The 16,604-nt window shown below is 47.3% G+C and overlaps 1 protein-coding gene across 1 annotated transcript in view; it reads right to left on the bottom strand.

The window, feature by feature from the left end:
• Positions 1 to 9,792: 9,792 nt before the first annotated feature.
• The window catches only part of SP140 (SP140 nuclear body protein), an 83,939-nt gene continuing 77,127 nt past the window's right edge, over positions 9,793 to 16,604 (bottom strand). Inside the window, exons 19-23 of the mRNA XM_012642479.1 lie at positions 13,139 to 13,254; positions 12,297 to 12,405; positions 11,912 to 11,989; positions 11,564 to 11,707; positions 9,793 to 10,894 (exon numbers count right to left, since the gene is read on the bottom strand). Coding sequence (XP_012497933.1) covers positions 10,796 to 10,894; positions 11,564 to 11,707; positions 11,912 to 11,989; positions 12,297 to 12,405; positions 13,139 to 13,254 — 546 coding nt within the window. The 3' untranslated portion in view covers positions 9,793 to 10,795. The remainder of the gene's footprint in view (positions 10,895 to 11,563; positions 11,708 to 11,911; positions 11,990 to 12,296; positions 12,406 to 13,138; positions 13,255 to 16,604) is intronic.

Genomic DNA, 16,604 nt, shown 5'->3' with positions numbered 1-16,604 from the left:
ATTTCACTACTTGTCCCTGAGGCCAAATCAATGAGAATGAAGAATGAGGACAAGTGGTTTGAGGAAAAAGAAAGAGAAGTTTATTAATTTGGTGGCAAATGAGGAGACTAGTGAACTAGTGTCTCAAAAACCACTATCCTCACTTTAATCAGAAACACAGGGCTTTTTAAGAGGGGGTTTTCAGCAGTGGGGTTCTGGCCTGCTTGGCCAGTGTCACATGTCGCAGCTTAACTATAATCAGTGTTTTTGATTTTGGATCTAGGGCCTTCGTGACCTAATCTCTGCTGGCTATGACCTGGTCCTTGTCCTTTTCTGGACAATCCTGTTTTAAGATGATAAAGAACAAACAGCAAAGAACATTTTTCTGCCCCTTTGATCACTGGCCTGGGGGTGGAATGCAGTTTTAATTCCCAAAAAGGGTGAGGGTTTCAGAGAGAGACAATTGGCGAAACAGTCCATTGACCTTCCCCCCCCCTTTACCTCTGTTGCATAAACACTTTAAAATTTGGAGAAGCACCATTATTTACTCCTAAATAAACTTGAAGAAATTTAAGGATTGGGTTCTGAGATAATTTCTATAGCTGGCAGTTCATGATCACAAACAGGCCTGTCACCTAGACAGAAGTCTCCTCTGAGCCGGCTATATTCCCACATAGCTTCATCCTGCCTGGGAACCCCAAGGTGGTCCTGCCTTCCCCACCTCCCTGGAGGATAAAGCCCTCAAATCTGCTCACCCTGCGGCCCGAAGGATAATCCTGAAGTCCTGGATTTTACTCAATGGTGAGTAATTTAAAGCATTCAAAAATGCAAATAAGCTTCACAAATGGATGACATAGAATGACATTTTAAGAGAAGACGGAAGACTTCAAAGAGGTTTGTTTCATGCTGACAACTTTGGCCCTGCCCCCAGCCGGCCCCTGCACCACCCCGCCCTGCCCAGTCTCCCTGAGGGTGGCCTTCACCTTGCGTTACCATTAGGGGGCTTCTGTGCTAGAAGGACTTAGAACTGAAGAGTCTCAGCTTCACTTGGAGCCCCAACTGCTTGCCTGAAAAAGAGCTGCCTTTTGCAGAGCTCACCATTTTTAATATTCCGGGAACTGCTGGTGGTTCCCTCCCATGTTCACGAGTGCGTCCCCCAGCACTTACTGCCATCACTCGGGGAAGCCAGGCAGCGACACGCTGGACGTGCCCCAGATGGATCTAAGGCTGCAGGGGTCAGACCTGCCCTCGGAAAGGGGGAGGCTGTTTCTTCCATGTTGTGGTCAGCCTGGGGTCCCCCTGCTGGCCTCCACCAGGAGCAGAGCAAGACGGGCGGCCGGGGATGGACAAGACAAGGCAGCAGCCGGACCCTAGGTCACTGGAATGAACGATGAAGCCTTTTACGCAGTCCTTACTCTTATTATTTCTGCAAATCCCTCCATGTGTCTGTTACTAATCCTGATGACCTGGACTGTCCTGGATCTTAGGACTGCCAGGTGATGCGCGTGTGGCAGAGGAGAGCACCTGGTGGCCCTCCCAGATGGCCCACACCCAGCACATGGAAGGAGCCCCTTGGGCAGCAGCCTTCTGCTTCCTTTGGCTTGTAAGTGGGTGCTTCCGTCGAGTGGAGCGTCCATGGCAGAGACCTCAGTGTTGTTCTACAGAACATAGAAACGGTGGGGGAGGACAGTGTAGCTCCATGCAGATTTAGTAGATATGAGACAGGAAATGGGTTGTCATTACAGAAACCCAACCATGAGAAGAGGATTAGTGCAACTGTCCCTGCACAGAGGACTTGGCACCCCCAGTCTATTTCTAGCAAGGGCGGATACACACATGCTGACCTTCGTCTGAAGTTGTTATGCAGGGAAAGGATGGAGCCTGCCTTGCCCACAGGAGTGGAAAACGTGGGTGGGAAACAGCTGAACCAGAACGTGGGGGCTTTCCCAGGGCACCTGTGCATGAAAAATCCTGCATAGAGAATGAGGTGGGTCTTCTCAGACTTAACCGTAACAGCTCTGGTCTGGGGAAATCCAAAAGAAAGTCTAATGACCTTTCCCCAGGGCCAAGAAGCTCTGAAGCTGGCACAACAGCCCCGTGCATTTCCCCTGCCTGGTACACCTGTTTCTCACTGGTACAAATGCTGTGCCCATGAATCAGGCTGGCATCCTAAAGGAGCCAGCCCACCAGCACGGGAGGACTGCCTGGGTCTGGCCAGGTCAGGAAGTGTCCCTGGGAACACATCGGGGTGGCCCCAGGGCTAGACCAGCCTTTGTTCGGCATCCTGTGTTTCACCTAGGCAGGAGGCTCTTGGGTGCAGGTGGGCTGTAAAAGTGCCAGGTGGGGCAGTTTTCATGAGCAGATGCCCTTCGGGGACTCCACGTACAATGGCTTTCTGGACAATGTACTGGCGTGGTTGTGCTGGTTCTCAAAACAATGACATCGAAGTTGAAAACTCACCCATCTAATTTGATACTGATCCATTTTCTTGGGGACATAAAGGGAATAAAAGGGGAGGTCCCTGAGATAGATGCCATTTCTGCAGCTATTAACCAGTTGAGAATGGCCAGGGGACCCAGATGAGTGGCTGACACCCTCCCTTCCAGAGAGAATGGAGAGCCCTCTGCACTAATGAGGAATGTCCTCTATGGGCCATGGCACCTCTCCCTGGAATAATTCTAGGATGTTGAGCCCATTGAATGCGGAGCTGTGCTAAGTGAGCGGCTCACATTTGTCCCACAGCTTGGATTCTGGGCTGAACCATGATAACAATAATGTTATCCTTGGGCTGTGCATGCAAGAACCAAGTATTGGAAATCAAGTCCTTCCATACTGGGGCATCTGGATTTACCATTTATCGTTCAGACAATGGTACAATGCAGAAACACAGAAGATGTTTTTTGCACTTCCTGAATAAGAACAAAGCAAAAACCACCAGCTGGCTCCTGTACAGCACTCCAGGCCACATGTGATGACACAAGACTTTGCAAAAACTTCTAAGAATAAACATGTCCACTGGCCTGCAGAGTGCACTAGCCACAGGCTCAGTCCCATCCTCAGAGACCCAGAGAAGTGGACATAGACACCAGAAAGAGGCAGAAGCTGCAGCCGCATCATTATATGACCAAGTCTTGTACGCCTGGGATCTCTGGGCTGAGGTCCTGCCTCCTCCTCCCCACCCGGACTCAGGCAACTGCGGACAAGCACTCTGGAGCATGGGGGGAGGGGCTGGAAAGTGGTCCTACCCACCTTCCCAGCAGCTCTGGCAGGACTCAATTATAGATGTAAGACAAGTGTCTCCGCAGAGGAATCACCCACCCCCTTCTCTGAACACTCCACACGCTAGTTTCTAGCTAAAATACTGGGGGGCTGGTTTTACCACTATAGGACTCTAGAATGCACCACCTTTGGATGAGCCAGTGTAGACTCTCTCAGTCCCACACACCATGGGGTTCAGGGAAAAACTTGAACGAAGATTTCAGGAGTGAAAAAATCCAGTTTTGACTGGACACAGTGGCTCATGCCTGTAATCCCCTGTATTCTATGTTCCTACATAGAATACAAAAAATTAGCCAAGCATGGTGGCATATGCCTATAGTTCCAGCTACTCAGGAGGCTGAGGAAGAAGTATTGCTTGAGCCCAGGAATTTGAGTTTGCAGTGAGCTATGATGACACCACTACACTCTAGCCTGGGCAACAAAGCACGACCCTGCTCCAAAAAAAAAACAAACACTCATTTCAATGCCATGTAGGAATAGGTAGTTTCATGTCAGATGAAAACCTTCAGACCAGAGGATCTGAACAGAAATGTTAGCAGTGATTGGGTATGTTGTCTCATGCCTATAATCCCAGCACTTTTGGAGGCCGAGTTGGGAGAATTGCTTGAGGCCAGTAGTTTAAGACCAGTCTGGGCAACATAGAAAGACCCCATCTCTGCAAAAAAAAAAAGAAAAAGAAATGTTAGCAGAAGGTATAAAGGCACCTGATTAATTACATTGTTCTACAGCACCCTGTGTCCAGACTGCATCTACGGTCACTGCATTGGCAGCTAATTGCACATAAGTCTCACTTGAATCAGAACAGGAAAAGAGCTTTTGTTTCAGCAAGCGATTCACACAGGCTCAAAGTGCGTGCTCTGTCTTGTCTGAAGTGGGCAAAGCTCAGCCCTCAGCTCAGAGTGATTTCAGTTTGCCCCAGGCATTAGTCAGAGACATCAGAAGGGTTTATACACAGAATTTGGGTTGTTTTCTATGACTTTGTACCTTCTGGGATTCTCCCATCACTGTCAGGAAGCCTGGTTGCTCTGGGCTTCTCCCCCTGGCTCTGCCAACCAGAAAGAAGGTGGGATTTCCATCAAAGTTTTGGGCCACCCCACACAAGACAGTGGCTGCTCTCAGGGCAAGGCAATAATAAACAGGAAGTCAATCTCTGAGTTTCGACTTCCGGGCAAAGTTGGCCTGCTTTCGTTTACTTCACAGGGGTTTCAAGAAGTTGGGTTTTTTTTGTTTGCTTAATATTGTTCAGAGTTTCTAGTTGTTATCTGCAAGAAGGACAGTTGGTTAGGAAATTCCTCTTGAATATTAGAACAGAGCTCCCTGGTCCTCATTCCTAAGCAACAAAGCAGCTGTGCCTACTCCCACACCCAGCACTGGTACTGCAGACACCAGTGGTTCCAGAGGGAGCCCCCTGAACCCTGGCCCACCCTAGGGAAGAGGTGGTACTGCACAGTAGCATCAAACAGAAAGGACACCTTTGTTAGGGGGTACACAACTCAGAGCTATACATACTTTGTACTTTAGTTCTTGATGGAGTGGACTCGTCGCAGTAAACAAAATAACAAAGCAAATAATATGCCTGGGGATAAGACACACATCATTCTAGAATTTCAGTGGGAGTAAATACTTACAAACCGTCTATACAGATGAGATATATAAGTTCTTGCCAAGAAGCCTAATGCCTAAGGGTATTTTCTGTCTCTGTTACAGAAGATTGAGTGACAGTATCAGATGTGGTTTTTGTTTCAGGGACTTATTTAAGCAGCCATCTCTTTACAAGGGATTCAGGCTCCAGCCGTCACTCTGCCTCCTTCCTTCTCTGACTTCCCTGAGCATTTAGGGAGTGAATGGCACCCAGCTGGGTATACCTGAGAGTTTGGCCTAATAGGAAACACAATGGCAGCAAGTTGAGTTCCTGGGTCTGATTCTGGGGCCTTGTGAAGCCTCCCAGGGTCCCCTGGGAGGCTCCGGGCAGCTCCCAGGGACACAGGCGCACTCCTCCAGGGTAAGAGCCCAGCTGGGCTCCCCAGCATTGCAGCAAACACCCCTCGTGTCTCTGAGTGCAGGTAAACTGGATTGAGCTGATGACAGGCTCAGGCCCTGTCCTTGTTCTTGGCTGACCAGGAGGTGGGGTGGATGCCTTCCCTTCTGGAGCCGTGACCAACTCAGCCTCTGCCGCTACAGCACAGGGCAAGGGGGCACAGTCCCCCGCTCCAGTAGACTCAAGGAACTCGGCCCCGAGGCTCTGTGGCCTCCTGACTGGGCTGGAATGACGCCTTTCCGCCGTTAGACAGCAGTGGTCCCCCTCTGCCAGTCCCCCAGTGGGTTCTGTTGGTCAGCCATGTCGGTCTTTTGTCCGTTCAGCCTCCTCTGTCCCCTTTTCGAACAGCACCTGGTTCCTCTGGGTGAACAACCTCTCCCTTTGGGTGCAGGAGTAGAGGGACTGTTAATCAAGATACTGGCCCTCGAGCAAGCCAGGCCAGCCTGGCACTCTTTGAGGGAGTTGGACTCTTGAGTGAAGTGTTGTGTGGAGTTAAAAAAAAAAACAACTGGTAAACATTAATTAACAACCTTAACAAGATGGCTGAGTTGGTCCTGGAGCTGCTCTGATTCCTGCCCTGGTTCTTGGGCTGTTTGCCAGCTCATTACCCCAGCCTTCCTGCCCTTTCTGTGAGCCACTGTGTACTTCATCAGCGAAGTCTCTTTTTGTCTAACCTAGATAAACTGGGTCTCTCTTGATGGCAAAGAGCCCTGATGGATACAAGGATGTTTGTTTTAATTTTCTTAGTTTGTTTGCTTATTATTAACACTTACGTATTGCATACAGGACCAGGTACTTTCTAAGAGCATAATAAATATTAACTCATTAATCATCACAATAATCTAATGAGCCATGTACTACTAGTATCTCCATTTTGCAGATGAAATCAGTGCAGGGGAAGGACAGTAGCTTGCCCAAGGCCACACAGGCAGCAAGGGGAGAAGGGGAGGAGCTGGGCTTCTACCCACATGGGCTAACTTCCGAGTCTGTGCTCTGGAATACGAGCCTGTGCTGCCTCTCAGTACAAGCTGATACAGCTTATGACACCAGAAATAACTAAAAAGAGCCACATGCAATTGAGACTTGATGGAAAATGAAAGCTATGACATGGATGATGTACAGCTATATTTATTGACTTGTGACAATGTCCATTACATATTATTAAGTGGAAAACATTAATTACTGCATTTTATGTATTAAGATAGCATACCCACTGCCTTTCCATTGCCTCCCCCTCAGCCCCCACCTCCCAAACACACACACATTACAAAGCCTTTTTCATCAAATTGTCAACCATGGTTATTCCCCTCACCTTGAGAAGACTATCAAACATTGTGTTTCTTTTTTTTTGAGACAGAGTCTCACTCTTTTGCCCAGGCTAGAGTGCCATGGCGTCAGCGTAGCTCACAGCAACCTCAAACTCCTGGGCTCAAGCAATCCTCCTGCCTCAGCCTCCCGAGTAGCTGGGACTACAGGCATGCGCCACCACGCATGACTAATTTTTTCTGTATATTTTTAGTTGTCTGATTAATTTCTTTCATTTTTAGTAGAGACGGGGTCTCGCTCTTGCTCAGGCTGGTCTCGAACTCCTGAGCTCAAACAATCCACCCGCCTTGGCCTCCCCGAGTGCTAGGATTACAGGCGTGAGCCACAGCGCCTGGCCAAGCACTGTGTTTCTTGATGACAGGAAGAACAAGGTGCAATAGCCCGGAGCTTTGGAGGGGATATCTTGACATGCTTGACTATTGACCCCTGAAATCTTACTTTTATGGCATTGTCTCTGAGTCTTTGTAAGGTTTATCTCCCACTAAATGCAGTGACTGTGACTTAAAAAGTTATTCAGAATACTCAACACCTTTTGCTTATCAGGCCCATAAACACTGTCATCCACATAGTGGACCAATGTAATGTATTGCAGAGTGTCCAGATGGCTATATTGTAAAGACATCAGAATTCACCTTGTTCTGGGACAAGACCATAATGTTGTCCAATCCATGCAAATGTGAACTGCTTCTTATCCTACTTCCTGCTGGATATTTTTTTTTTTTTTTAGTTTGTCAATATGGTGAATTTTATTGATTAATTTTTGGGTTTTTTAGACTTTTTTTTTATTTCTGCATATTATGGGGGTACAAATGTTTAGGTTACGCATATTGCCCTTGTCCCACCTGAGTCAGAGCTTCAAGCGTGTCCATCCCTCAGATGGTGTGCACCACACCCATTAGGTGTGTGTATATTCATCCCCTCCTCCCCACTCCCAACTGCCCAACACCTGATGAATGTTATTACTATATGTGCACTTAAGTGTTGATCGGTTAATACCAGTTTGCTGGTGAGTACATGTGGTGCCTGTTTTTCCATTCTTGGGATACTTCACTTAGTAGAATGGGCTCCAGATCCATCCAGGATAATACAAGAAGTGCTAGATCATTGTGGTTTTTGGTGGCTGAATAGAACTCCATGGTATACATATACCACATTTTATTAATCCACTCATGTATTGATGGGCACTTGGGTTGTTTCCACATCTTTGCAATTGTGAATTGTGCTGCTATAAACATTCTAGTGCAGATGTCTTTTTATAGAATGTCTTTTTTTCTTTTGGGTAGATGCCCAGTAATGGGATTGCTGGATCAAATGGTAGTTCTACTTGCATCTCTTTGAGGTATCTCCATATTGCTTTCCACAGAGGTTGTACTAGTTTGCAGTCCCACCCCTGCTGGATATTTTAAAAATACATTTTCCATACTAATAGTTGCATGTCACTCACCAGAGGCTGTGCTAATCTGCTCTCATAAAATTACCAGTTCTGGCATGACAACTGCAATTGGGGCTACTCCTTGGTTAAGTTTCTAACAGTCATCTAGCAGGAAGAACCACCTAGCTTTTGCAGAGGGCAAACTGCTGAATTAAAATGGAGGTGTAACGGAGACAACAACCCCTGCCTCCTTCAAGTCTTTGCAGGTGGCACTAATCTCTGTCATTCCCAGGAGTATGATATTGCTTTTGTCGCAACTATTTTCACCACTGGAAACCTCAATTTCAGGGCCTTCTGCTTGGCCTTTCCTAAGACAGTCACTGGTATCGTATAGGTTAAGGAACTGGGCAACTGATCTAGACTTTTCACCGAGGTGGCTGATAGCCTTCTGCTCATCTATTTTTCATCTGTTTTGATAATACATGTGAGGGAGATCCCCGTTGGCTGCCCATCTGTGTGGCCTGCAGGGGCCCCATACCCCACTAGCCATCTCCATTGACACCTACGGGCCAGGCCCCTGGCTGTGTTTCTACCATTGCTGCCCCTTATGGAAATTACTTTATCTTGCTCTAACAATTAAATGCTGCCACCTGGCCACTGTTAATCTGAAATTCTGTCATTTCCATTGCTACTAGGGAACCCAGTTCCATAAAATATTCCTACCATAATTCCAAACTGCAGAGGACAGCCATGGCTAAGCTTCTTAAGGATGCCGGAGCCCTCAGCAGTGCGTTCCTTCTCTCCTTCAGTTACTGTGTCTGTGCCCTCCTGAGGAGCTCAGTCACCTGATGGATGGACTTTCAAGTGTAGAGACTAGAGCCATTCTAGCATGCCAACTTCTCTATCCTTTGCACCCCTTTTCCCAGAGTCTACCATGGTAGTTCTGGTAACTCTACTTTCACTTCATTTAATGTGCACCACGGCTTATACTCAGCCTCTGTGAGCCACCTGGGAGCATATTAGAATCACACTTTTGGCCCTTGCCAAGCTAATTAAATGCTGTGGCAGAGAAAAGTGTCCCTGTATTGACAATTCTCCCTTATCCAGTTTTATATTTTACGTTCTCGATCCCAGGATCTGCCCCCAGATGCAATCTTCCAGCTCCTGCTGACACATATTGGCCAGGCTGCCCTGTGGCTCCTTTGCAGCATGCACCTTCCCTTGCAGCCTCGCCCAGGACTTGCCCAGTCGGGTTATGCTGAGAGGCCTCTGCACAGTCTTCACTCAAGCAAAATGGGGGTGGGGGCTGCTCTCTCTTGCACCAAGGGGGAAGGGGACTTTTCTGCAAGCCTAGTGGGTTCTGGGGGTATCTGGAGCTCAAGGTTCTCATATGCCTCAACCTAGATAGCCCCATTCTGAGTACTAAAGCCCTGATTTTAGCATAAGGGAGCATCCTGAGCTTAGGATTCAGTCTTCCCTGAAGTTCTGCCATTCTTAAGATTAAGGCCTGTGCCAGGCCTTCCTTGCTCTCTGCCTTCCAGCTGCAGGTATGAGTGTCTCTTTGCTTTAGGTTGGTGATTAATAAATAGATATAAGCCTGTCATTTACTCTTTTCAACACATTAGTGGCATTTAGCAATAGTTAGCAACTAGTTCTTATAGTTACTTCTTCTTCCATTTTAAATGCCAGACAATTGCTAGTATACCTCTTCACCTAGAGCTCATCCAGTTTACCTCAGGTGAAAGTTTGGGCAAGTGCATGGTTTTAGCACCCCTGGGACTATCAATATTCCATCTATCACCATTTGACTAGACAGTGATCCAACTAAGGAATCCCATCCTTAGAACTTCCCTTTTAGTCCCATTATCCTAGGTTGGGTTCCCCAGAAGCATTTGCCAGAGATGAAGTCTCTTAAGCAAGCAATTTATTGTTGAGAGTTCTCTCAAGAGAAGGGAGTGCAGGAAGCAGCATCACGTGGGAAAAGCTAAGCCAGGATGTGGTCACAGCTGGAGACTAGCCCCAGCCTGACTCATGGGAGCACAGAGTAGCATCACACCACATCCTTGTTTCTGTCTTGAGGCAGGGGCCTGGCCTCCAGGCCAGGAGAGCATAACCTCTAGGTGAAGCGGGCTCCATTTGTCCCCAGCAGTGCTCTGAGGAGCAGCCAACCCTCAAGCAGCTATCGGAAAGAGCTGGCCAGAAAAGGAGATTGTGCCAGCATACCCACAGCACGGCAGGGGAGCCAAAAATGCCTTCCCTCTCCCCTTCTCGCTTCCTTGGCTGGGCTGTGAATTAAATTGACATAACACAGATTAACCGGGGAACAAAAAACATGTAGTGATGTATGTACACATGAGAGTCCCACAAAATGTCAGACTCCAAGAAGGATCAGATTACTCAACTTTAAAGAATGGGGTCTTGGGGCTCCTGGGGGGAGGTGGCAGCAGCAGTTGTGGACAGGTGAGGGAAGGAAGGATGTGATAGTTACAGGCGGTCTTGCAGGATATAAAAGTTGTCTGGAGCAGCCCTCAGGAGAAGAGGTGAGACGTGGTCTGGGCTTGCGTCACCTCCAATCTCCTTCCTTGTGATGCGAGTAACCTTCCCTGGTTGATGAGGTTCCCAGGGAGGGAATTCATGACAACCGAGTTCCTTTTGGAGGATCCATCTTTGGGCAGATAAGGGGAGCTAAGAGCAAGCCCCTCCCTGCATTTGCTGCTCCCCAAATACCCTCAGTTTGCAGTAATCAGCAGCATGCTTTGGGGATACTGTTTCCTGAACTTCTTCAGCATCCACCACACCAGTCAACTGTTCTCATTTGTTTTCTGAATAGCAAACACTTCCTTAAAATTCTTCTCAAATTCAGCCTCCAGTCTAAGTCCCATTTGGCCAAAATTGTTGTACTGGAGAAAAATAATAAAGACAAAAATAATGATACTCATCACTAGTGTCATTAGACACCTTGCAATTGAGAGTGATCAGGACTCTTGTCTTTTTTAAAAAAAAAAAATTGATCATTGATAATGGTATATATTTGGGGGCACAAAGTGATGCTGTGATTTATAAATACCATGTGGAAAAATTAAATCAAGCCTAATTAACATATCTATCACCTCAATACTTATCATTTTTTGTGGTGAGAATATTTGAAATATATTTTCTAAACAATTTTGAAATGTACAATACACACACCAACATTCAGTAAGACTCTTGCCTTAAACACCAGTTACATTAATCAGGTTAAACTTGAAAACTCATGCAGCAAAGAGTAATTTCTGTTTCCTACAGGCATGTTTATTTCTTATTAACTAGACAGAAAAGTGAAACCATTACCACGGTTGGGGACTACCATTTAGTTGGCTTTTGTTGTTTATTTCTGTGAGAGCTAGAAAAGTAATCCGTGTTCTTTACAACAATTCAGATAGTGGAAGTGTATAAGGTTAGACCACTTCCAGAACCTTTACTTGTGCAAGCTTGTTACAGGAGGAGGGAAACTAAAACTTTCCAGGCGCCAGAAAATGAGGACCACTCAATGGAAAGGAAGTGAAACGGAAGCAGAAAGAGCCACTTACCTTGTACGATGCCCTGTGGTTCTGGAAGATGAGGCGCATGTCCCGCACAAACCCCTCCACCTGGGGGTAACCCTGCTCATTCAGCCTCTTCTTGATTTTGTTCAACCACATGGGTTCCTTCAGGCCTTGAGAAGCCTCTCTAATCTGGTGGCAAAAATACCGACAGGGGAGTTACCAGCGTCGTTCAGTGTCTCACCTGTGTGGGTTCCCATAAAATCCAGCAGACATTCAACACAGTAAAAGTAACAGCAGCTTGTGCTCTTGACCCCACGGGATCAAGATCATTTAACATTACAAGTCATGTAACGCCACGGCAGCCTGTAATCACGGCTTGCTAGTGTTACTTACATAATAATAATATGGAATCTTGGCAAAAAAGGAGCTCTCAGAACAGCAATAGACTTTCAGGAGGAGGAATTCACATTTCTGCAAAAGAAGGAGGCTATAAATGAAAAGCAACTTGGAGGGAATGAGCGCATATATATACCCAGGCAGAAGGCATGACTCACACCCATCTTCCAGAATTTTCCTCAACATGTGTGGCTCTTGGAAACAGAAATGTAACGGCTGAGTTACTTTTTCAGCAAACAAGTTGTGGTGTTATCTCAGTGTGATTGCAGCATAGCTTGGAAGAGCAGGCTCCCTTTGGATGCCATGCCACTGGCCCTGTGCCTGTTTGTGCTTCTCAAGTGGAAAGAAAAAGGAGAGGGCTGGGGGTTCACATCTGACTCACCAGCTGTTCCTCAGGCCCCATCTGCCTCTCCAGGATCTCAGACTCCTGATGACACCGTGGGCTTCCTGAAAACTCCCCCATCCTGCAGAAGATGCAACTCCACGGGGTCCTTACAGGTTGGGCATAAGGTCAGCAGAGGGCAAGGCCCCTGGAAACAGCCACTGTTCTTGTGGCTGCCACTTCCCTCCTTCAGGAACGGGTGAGGGGCTCTGCCATGGGGGCATACCTCTCAGAGTGCCCAAGCCCCCCGCATGAGGTCGCACACTGATGGCTCCCTCCTGTCAGTCGTGGCAGCAGGCGGGCCGTCCAAGGAAGGTGGTGCCAGAGTGGTGGCTCTCCTTTCCCTGCCTGAACTGCTGGGGGCACAAGGAGCCCTGCTTGCTGGGCGTGAGCATTGGAAACTGAGCTTTAACCCCCAGGGACCTAGGGGGTTCTGAACGACCGTGGCAAAATGTGGGACTAGGCCATGCTTCCTGTCTTTTCTGAATAAGCACAAAATATAAACAATTGGTGTTTCCTGCTCTTGAACTCCCTTGGGCAGGAGTTCCTGATGCAAAAGTTGGAGGAAAGGGCAATGACAATATGCAGGCAGAGGAGCAGGCCTGTCACCAGCCTCAGCATCCCACAGGAGGTGCCCCTGACAGCACAAAGTACGTTAACCTCCTGCTGCCAGCACTGTCACACAGCTCTCCGGATCATACTCTTGGGCCCCAGGACCTAAGCAGCCTGCTCCTTCCCCATCTAGACACAAGCAGGCACTCTTGGGGGACAGGGGGTGGGCACATGGCCAGAGGAATGGTCATAGAAGGAGAGGAGAGACAGGGAAACTGCATGTCACTCACCTCTCATTTCCCACAGGTGGGATGTGACAGTCCTCATGGAAGGCTCTGGAACAAGTATCACAGCAGAACAGAAGCCCTCCATCCCGGCACACCTCGCATTCATCCAGGTTTTCCAGCTAGAAGGTGAAACAACGTCCATGTCACTGGGATCAGTGAGCCCTTGGAAGGCCACCATTGTGGGAATCTAGAACATGTTGCCTTTGCATGAACCTGCACGGATGCTAATGTGCTTCTCCCTGGGATATTAAGAAAGAGCATGGAGTGCAGATTTCAGAACAAGACGTCTTAGTCTGCAGTGACGTTCAGGAGCAAGGGGCTGGATGTCCGGACAGAAAAGTTTTCCTTATAAAACCAGAGTCTAACACAAAAAGATGAGCAACAAAACAAGGTGATAATTTTTATAGGAATCTGAATAATTTTATTATCTTGCAGATAAAACAAGATCTTAAAAAAATGTCAAATCCATTTGCCTATGCCACAATGATGAAATTGACTCTTAGAAGGGAGACAAATAGAGTATTAAATATAATGGAATAAATTGAGCTATCACTGTATCCCACATTCTCAGCCATAAGTTCCCCAAGAGGTGAAGAAAGGGGCTGGGCAGGGATTCCTGGACTGTGGGTTCTGTGCCTATAGGGCTCTGGGCCTGTCTCTGGGGTGAACGTACCATGGGTACAGATGACCAGGTGGGTGCCAGGGAGCACAGAGCTCTTTGGCTCTGGGAGCCTCGGGAAAAGATCCCCCGTGCCTTAGCTGACTTGGCATGTAAGGTGTGGAGGTGCAATCAAATATGGCAGGGCCCCTTTCACGTGAGCAGCATGGGCAAGAAACTCTGGGGAATGTGGTCTACTCATATCTCCGTCTCACAGGAGCCCATAGCAGGGCTGTGGGAGATGTCCCAGGTGTGTACAGGAGAGTTTGAGCTCCCCAGCTGGGCAGAGATGCAGCTGCATCGGCCTGAATTCAACCAGAGGGTGGGGCGCTGCCCAGCTTCAAGCTCCCAAAATGGTGCCTTGGGGCTGTGACCAGAGAGGCTAGGTCCCTTCTCAGGCAGGCTATTAATACATTGCAGGAAACTGTGGGGAGTACATTTCGCTTAAGACTCAGTCTCACAGCATCCTGTTGCAAGATGGTGAGTATTTTCCTAGATGTGTGTTCAAAAGCCTGGTTTCCCTATCCCTCCCTAACTGGGCAGGAGCTGCAGCTGTGTCAGCCCAAAGTCAACATGAGGGCAGGTCACAGCCCAGTGTCAAACTCTCAAAATGGTGGCTTGGAGCTGTGACTGGAAAGGCTGGGGCAGGCAAGCAGCATGGGTGAGAAATTGTGGAAAATGATTTTCACTCATATCTCATTTCACTCATATCAGTCTCAACAGCAGCCCACAGCAGGGTTGTGGGGACCTTTCCAGGGGTATCTGGGAGAGCCTGGGATCCTCTATCCCTCCTCAGAGCCATGCAGTGGCTGCAGGTGTGCCCATAGGTTCCTGGCATCCAGGCTGTCAGAATGGTGCCCAGCTCAAGCTGCTCTAGGCTTGGATGTATGTAGGATTCCATGTGGATTTCCTTTCTGGAGCACTGTCTCTGGGCAATCTCTAAGCAGCTCCATGTTAGGCTGGAGACCTGCATGGTTTGGGGGGATTCTCTGGTAGCCAAGAGAGTAAAAGCTTGCCTTGGAGTGTGGAGCTTTGTGGGCTTCTCTCTTACTGTTTCCCCATGTCCAGGAACTTCTCCCAGCTCTTAGGCAGTCCCCAGCTGGGCAAGTTGTCCTGAATGCTCTCTTTACCCACTTTTGGTGCTTGCCATTGCTTCCCTGATGAATCTTAGCATTATCTCCCAGACAGTCTGTTTGAAATGTCAGAATCTGCTTACTATTCTATTTCCTCTCTATGGAAGAGGCACATACTACCTATATCTAGTCAACCGTCTTGATCAGTCAAATGCCAAAAAACAGAATTTATAGAGTGAATATGAACAGATCAATACATATGCATTGTGCAATATATAAATATATGTGTATTCATGACAAAGAACTGGTATGTGACTGAGCCCTTTGTTGTGTAAGGGAAAAGTGCCATAAGGACTAAAATTAGAGCTCAATATTATGTGCTTCCTGGACATCTAGTAAAATTGGGAGAGCCTAGAATGGCCTGTCCACAAGTTTCCCTACCAGCTCTGCTCCTGCAGATAAGGTCCCCTAAACACAAGGTTTCATCAAGGAGACCATGTGAAACTTCTGCTTATTCTTGACGAGCAGGTTTCAGTTCCCTGCCAGCCACAGAATTATTCAAACAAGCCAATCACAGCCTCCCTCAGGACCTGGGGGGCCCCCACCCTCCGGAGCCACTGGCTGTTCACTCTGTTCCTGAGTGTAGCCCCTGCATGGCCCTGTGTGGTGTGTGATGCCCACCTCCCCCAGGGGTATGAATACGTATGACTAATAAACTGCTGTCAGGCTCATCTGTCCGGGGTTAGATGTCATGTGTTCAATCATCCCCAAAACCCAGGGTGGGAATGGAGTAACAAATATTTAAAAATCTTGCATCCCTGATCTTTTTAATAAGAGATTTGATTCTTTGGATCTTTGGTTCTTAGACCAGATGCGCATTAGAATCATCTGGGGACAGTATATAAAATACTAATATCCTGTTCCCAACACCAGAGATTCTGAATCAATCAGTGTCGGTTGGGGTATAGGCACTGCTATTTTTCTTCAAGTCATATAATGGATAATTCTGTGTATCAGAATCATCTGGGGACTTAAAAAAAATCCTAGTATCCAAATCATATATAGTCTAGACTGATTAAAACAGAATTTTCTGTAAGGGTGGGAAGCAGGAAATAATATTTTTGAAAGCTTTTCAGGTAATTCCAGGTGGGAGGCTAACTAGAGATTTATCCAGAGCAAAGTCTGATTTTTAAGGCACGGGGATATTACAAGTCAATTTTGTGATTGGCCTTAATATCTGTCCCAGGAAAGATTATTAACAGGAATAAAGATATCTTTGCTGGAACAGTTTCCTTCTCCTTCCCACAGATTTTTGGTTGTGGGCTATGAGACCTAACCTCTATGTCCAGTCCATCTCAAACAAACTGCACAAATGCTGGATTCCTGGGCTGTTTTGACTACTGAAGACTCCCTCAATTGGCCAAGGGTCAAAACCAGTAAGGATAAGATTTAAATCTTGTTGGGGTATTGCTTTGGAGGTAAGGTGTGTGTAAAATATTTGACTCTCCCTTCTCTGTTGAGTATTATGTATCAATATTACTACATGATAGCCTATGTGACTGCTGCCCCCTGCAGTTGTGCAAAAAGCTGACCCTGCCTAAAATTTCCATCTCACTGCAATGAAAAGATTCAAAGTATGGTTTCATTTAGAGAGGAGGATCATCCATGATTTTGGCAGACTCTAAAGCAGAAAGCCACATGGCAAGCAAAGAAAGGATGGGGCCCATGGGATCAGAAG

Source organism: Propithecus coquereli, unplaced genomic scaffold (genome assembly GCF_000956105.1).
Source record: "Propithecus coquereli isolate 6110/MARCELLA unplaced genomic scaffold, Pcoq_1.0 Scaffold18, whole genome shotgun sequence".
NCBI lineage: Eukaryota > Metazoa > Chordata > Mammalia > Primates > Indriidae > Propithecus > Propithecus coquereli.
This window is presented reverse-complemented; position numbering and strand designations above follow the sequence as displayed.